The sequence below is a fragment of the Arachis hypogaea genome, chromosome 16 (genome assembly GCF_003086295.3).
Source record: "Arachis hypogaea cultivar Tifrunner chromosome 16, arahy.Tifrunner.gnm2.J5K5, whole genome shotgun sequence".
Taxonomy (NCBI): domain Eukaryota; kingdom Viridiplantae; phylum Streptophyta; class Magnoliopsida; order Fabales; family Fabaceae; genus Arachis; species Arachis hypogaea.
The window spans coordinates 2,608,921-2,615,091 of NC_092051.1; the positions used below are offsets into that span (position 1 = coordinate 2,608,921).

Sequence of the window (6,171 nt, forward strand, 5' to 3'; positions counted from 1 at the left end):
TAATTTTTAATTTTTTAAAGATCTAGGTTCATTAGGCCACAACAGGACCAGTAACATTTTATATGCAGCATAAAAGCAAAGTACAAATATTTGCAGAATATTTTTGTGTAGACCCCCATCTAATTCCTACTACTTCATAATCTTAGAACAAATCAATGTGGAAAGTGATAGTCTCTTCAATATTGAAGTAGTATTGATGATATCCCTTTCATCTTGCATTCCCTTCTCTATAAATAGTCAACAAAATCTTCTTTACACTCTCAAGTCTCAAAACACATTACACTAAAAGAGAGAGTTACATATATACACTTCAAAATAATCACAATAACATTCTAATTAATCATTACCATGACCATATCAATGGTGTTGTGCAATCCATCAACACAACCAATCATAAATGTTCCTTGCAATGGTCCAAAACTGATCAACGCTAAGCAGAAAGAGAAGGTGGTTTTGGTCATGGGAGCAACCGGGACCGGAAAATCACGGCTCTCCATCGACCTTGGAACATGTTTTCCATCGGAAATCATCAACTCCGACAAAATTCAAGCCTATGAAGGACTAGAAATAGCCACAAACAAGGTCACAAAGGAAGAACAACGAGGCGTGCCACATCATTTGTTAGGGATACACAATCCCTACTCTGAGTTCACGGCCAATGATTTCTGCGACATGGCCTCGTTGGCCATGGAATCAATCATTGGCCGCGAACAACTCCCGATCATAGTCGGGGGGTCGAATTCCTATGTGGAAGCATTAGTGGAAAGATTTGGATCAAGGTATGATTGGTTTTTTCTTTGGTTGGATGTATCAATGCCAGTTCTTCATTCCTATGTATCAAGAAGAGTGGATGAGATGGTTGAGAAGGGAATGGTGAATGAATTAAGACCCTTTTTCAGTCCCAACGGGGATTACACAAAAGGGATAAGAAAGGCAATTGGGGTGCCGGAATTCGACATGTTCTTTCGAAGTGAAGCGACAACATGGGATGAGAGAAGGAAGCAGAGGTTGTTTGATGAGGCGATCAGCGGAGTGAAGAAGAACACGTGCACATTGGCGTGCAAGCAGTTTGAGAGGATTGAGAGGCTTAGGAATGTGAAGAGATGGAACATGCAGCGTGTGTGTGCCACAAGAGTGTTCGAAATGCATGGAAATGGTGATGATGATGAAGCAGATGAAGCGTGGAGGAAGATTGTGGCAGAGCCAAGTGCGAGATTAGTGGCACAGTTTCTATACAATGAAGCCATTAATAATAATAATAATAATTATTCTGGGATTAGTTCGCGTGCCAGGTTCTTCTAAGATTAAGAGTGTAACATGCAGAGTTGTGAAACGTTGACCACTTTTCTTTTGAGTTTTGATTTTAGTGTGCCCTGTTTAAGTCCAACACTGATGATGGTGAAAATTTGAGAGAGTAAATTTTATATAAAATTAATCTTTATACAAAATCAAATTCAACTGAATTTTATTGATTAAAATGATGATGCACGAGTGTAATGATAAGGTGCCACTCCCTTTGATGAGAGTAAAAATTTTTCATAAATTGGTTTAGATATAGCTCGTTATTTTAGTAATCTTTTTTTTTTTCCGGATGGAACGAGTTATATTTCAATTGCAGAAGAATAAAGAGAATGAATACTTACATAAATACTTTGACGTTCGAATCAGTTTGTACAAAAATAATACTATACTATAGGTCTTGCTTTTTTCTTTGTGTTTATCTCCTTTATAATTATACTAATAATGATAAATAAAATTGTTTAAAGTGGTTTATAATGGTTTATTACATTCATCTAACATTAATATGAAGAGTTAAATCTTAAAATGGTTTCTGAGATTGGCGTTATGCACTAAAATCGTTTCTGAGATTCTAATAGTACTAATTACGTTTTTGAGATTGAAAAAAATACACCATATTAGTCCTTGACCCATTTTCCTTTAGCAACGTGATGACATGGCATGATGATGTGGACAGTAAGTGACACGTGTCACTTCATGATTTAGCCACATGTAATGGTATGATGATGTGGTGACCAGTGACACGTGGCATGCTGACGTGAATGGTTGTGCCACGTGTCACAATGTTTTTTGGCCGCATGTCCGTTTGTGCCACGTGTCGCAACAGTATTCGTTCACGTGTCATCCATTATATCATCACTCTATATGCACCAAATTAGTCTTCACTTTACATTAAGTGACTCATTTTAGTCACTGAAATTGAATGTCGTGTACCAAACTAGTCCATTTACCAATTTTTTCTCATTTTTTTAATTTAAAATTTTAATATCTTAGATACACTAATTTTAATTCTATTTTTTCATATATCGTTTAAATACAAGTGCTTTCATAAAATTTTTTAAGATTTTAGTTTTAATTACATAATTTTTTTAATAATTTAACATTGGTAAATTTTGTAATATATAAGTATGTTATTATAAAAAAATAATTATATGATTGATTAGACACATTTTTTCATAAAAAAACATGTGTTTTTAACAGGAAATTAATAATTAAAATAAACATTTTTTTCTTATGAAATGAGCTAGATTGAAGGCACTTCAAGCACCCTCACTACCATCTTTGACTTCTGTAATCTAGACGAAAGAGGCCGAAGATGGTAACGATGGAAGTTTGAAATGCCTTCACGTCAACTCCAAGACGGCGGTTATTAGGGGTATCCGCAAGAAAAAAATATTTTATAAAAGTACTAAAAGAGGTCGGAGATGGTAGTGAAGGTGTTTGAAAAGCCTTCACGTCAACTCCAAGTCGGCGGTTAGGGTATTCGCAAGAGAAAAATATTTTATAAAAACACTTTTATTTGAAGAACATGTGAAAAAATAGAACTGAACTTAATACATTAAAAAATATTGAGAATTTTGAATTTATAGAAAAAATGAGAAAAAATTGGTGAAGGGACTAGTTTGGTGCCCGACATTTAATTTCAGGGACTAAAATGAGTCCCTTAATACAAAGTCAGGGACTAATTTGATGCATATAGAACGATGACATAATGGATGATACATAGACGAATACTGTTGCGACACGTGGCACAACCATCCACGTCAGCATGCCACGTGTTACTGGTCACCACATCATCATACCATTACACGTGGTCAAGTCATGAAGTGACACGTGTCACTTACAGTTCATGTCATCATGCCATGTCATCATGTCGCTAATGAAAAAAGGATCAGGGATTAATATGGTGCATTTTTTTCAATCTCAAAGACGTAATTGGTACAATTAGAATCTCAGAGACGATTTTAATGTATAACGCGAAATTATTTTGGGGTTTAACTCTTAATATGAATTATCAATTTATAATGCATACGAGGCCAAGTTATAACGCATAACTATCTTATAATATTTTTAACGGGTATATCAGAAGTGATATAAATAAAATAAAAAACAATTTTACCGAATAGTAGACAACTATATCTTTTGTAAATAAAAAAGAAAGAAAATGAAATTTTAGGGTAAGCGACATTTTCTCAATTATTTGTTAACTGCTAAATGGGCCCCATAAATTATTGGTTACTCTTTTTAATTTATATTATTATCGACCTGTGAACCAATCTATCAATCAATCCACATTATTTCTCAATAATCTACTCATCATTAGTCCCGCGAACGCAGAGGTAATAATTGAGATTTTTGTTTTTTCCTTCAGAAAAAAAAAAGATTTAAGAAAAGGTATTAATATCTAAAATTGAATGAATCTAATTCAATTTCAAAATTTAACTGTAAGAATAAAAGTTTTCTTATACTTAAAAATACTATGGATATTATATTCTTAATCCACATAAAACTTGTAATACTAATAAAGTTTGATTGGTGAGTTATAGTATATGATGCATGAACACTAGTATAGATACTGGACACAATACAATATATAATATACGGATACATCAATTTAAAATTTTTATAAAATATAAAAACACGACATATATATAAAATATAAAGTATTTTTTTAGATAAATTGTAATGATATTTTAGTATTTTATTAATATTAAAATATAAATTAATTTTTTAATTATTTTTAGAGAAAATGACAAATTGATCTTTAATTTTTTAGTTTGCAGACATTTAAATTCTTTAGGATTTAAAAATACATTTAAATCTCTGATCTCTTCAAAATTTGGACATATCAACCCTTGAGTCTAATTTGTCCAATTTTAAAAACTCTCTCACATGTGTATCTGTATCAACCAGGTCAGTACAACGGGAGTCGCGTTTGATTTTTCTGTTAAGTCTGATAGACCCAAGTGAACACGAGGGATCAATAAGTCCATATTTTGAAAAGGTTAAGGACTTAAATGTATTTTCAAATCCTCGAGAATCTAAATGTCTGTGGATCAAAAGGTCAACAACCTATTTGTCCTTTTTTCCTATTTTTAATATCCTTTTTAATTATATAAAGTATTTAAAATATTTTTTGTTTTAATAATTAATAATATATTATTTCTAAACTCATTTCAAGAATACAAATTAAGAATAAAGGTTGGATGCGTGATGGTATTTAGGTGTGACAAAGTGTGTTTAGATAATTTTTTTTATTTTTTATTAGAACATGGTTGAACACATAAGACATGCGTATAAGACGAATGTCGATGAATGACGTGTCTAAAATGTATCCGACACGTAGATACAACAAATAAAAAATATGTCCGAAGATTGTGGTAAAAATGGCAATAATAATAGTAATGGCTCCTATGGTGGTAGAGATGGTGGGTGGCATTGGAAAGGACAATGGAGGGTGGTGGTGACAACCACAATGATGGTGGCAATGGTTGTAGTTGTGGATGGGAACACCAATACAACATTGGTGGTTGTGGTGACATTAATGGGCACCATATATACCTAGAGGAAGAGGGAAGAGGACATTTGTGTGTAATAAGGTAATTTTGTCAAGACAAAATGTTAAAAGATTATTCAATATAATTACTTCTAATTCAATATAGGTTGTTTGATAACCTTTATGTGTAAGTGTAATCATATATCCTATACCAAATATATTATATTATGAGAAAAAAATTTAATTTAATATTTAATAATTTGTATATTAGATAATTTTATCATGTATGTTATATTTTTTATAGGGGTGTCCGCGGATCGGATCGGATTGGATATGGCCAAAAATTCGATCTGATCCGCACAATTTCCATCGGATCGGATCGGATATGATATCCGCACTTTTTAGTATCGGATCTGATTCGATCCGATCCGTACATTTGCGGATCGGATCGGATCGGATATCGGATATATCCGCATAATTAAACCTTCTTTTTTTAATCATATTTCTATGTAAAAGAATTCGATAAAAATATTTCTTTCATACTTTTAAACTTATTTATTCCTAAAATATTTTTAATCAAACTCTCTCTAAATAACAAAAATAAAATAATACAATATATGAATAATAATTACTAACTAAAACATACAGACAAGTAAATATAATACCAAACATATATATTTATTTATTTTTTAATTATTATAGTGCGGATCTGCGGATCCGCGGATCGGATATGCGGATGTAGAGCAGATATCCGCGATCCGATCCGCAAAGGGTGCGGATCGGATCGAATCCGATCCGATCAATTTGTGGATCGGATCGTATCTGCAATTTTCGGATCGGATGCGGATATTTACCACGGATCTGCGGATACGATCCGATCCATAGACACCCCTAATTTTTTACATTGATAGTTCTTAATTATAAAAATATTGGACAAAATAAATTTTTAAAATTTAAAATAATAAAATATTTTTTTATCATTGTCTTTTCATACATGCAAAGACAAAATTTAATATATTTATTTATTTAATTGATGCAAGATAATTTTTTCCCAATAAAAAATTATTAGAGATAAATTTATTAATTTTAGATTCAAATTTTCAATTGTAATATAAATTGATAAAAGACCAAAATTTCACAACGAAGAGGGGCCAAATTAAAAAACTATTTTAAAATTAAAAAATTTAAGATTATTTATACTTTGATAAAAAAAAAAAAAGTTATCTTGATTAGTAATTACTAATTAGAAAAAAATAAAAATAGAAATTTTGAATAATGGGCCGTGACTCCAATCCCATTGTGGAGACCAAATTGGGTTACTACTACTGTTTGTTTTAGTTGTTGGCGATGGGCTTCTTGATACCACTGTGGAAACA

The 6,171-nt window shown here is 31.7% G+C and overlaps 1 protein-coding gene across 1 annotated transcript; it reads left to right on the top strand.

Annotated features, from left to right (window-relative positions):
• The first annotated feature begins 286 nt into the window (after positions 1-286).
• Positions 287-1,361, top strand: LOC112758129 (adenylate isopentenyltransferase 3, chloroplastic). Its single transcript, XM_025806724.3, has one exon. The coding sequence runs from the start codon at positions 349-351 to the stop codon at positions 1,300-1,302; it is 954 nt and encodes a 317-aa protein (XP_025662509.1). The 5' UTR covers positions 287-348; the 3' UTR covers positions 1,303-1,361.
• Positions 1,362-6,171: the final 4,810 nt, after the last annotated feature.

Excerpts from the sequence above, each read along its gene's own strand:
- LOC112758129 (XM_025806724.3), top strand. The coding sequence starts at position 349 with ATGACCATATCAATGGTGTTGTGCAATCCATCAACACAACCAATCATA.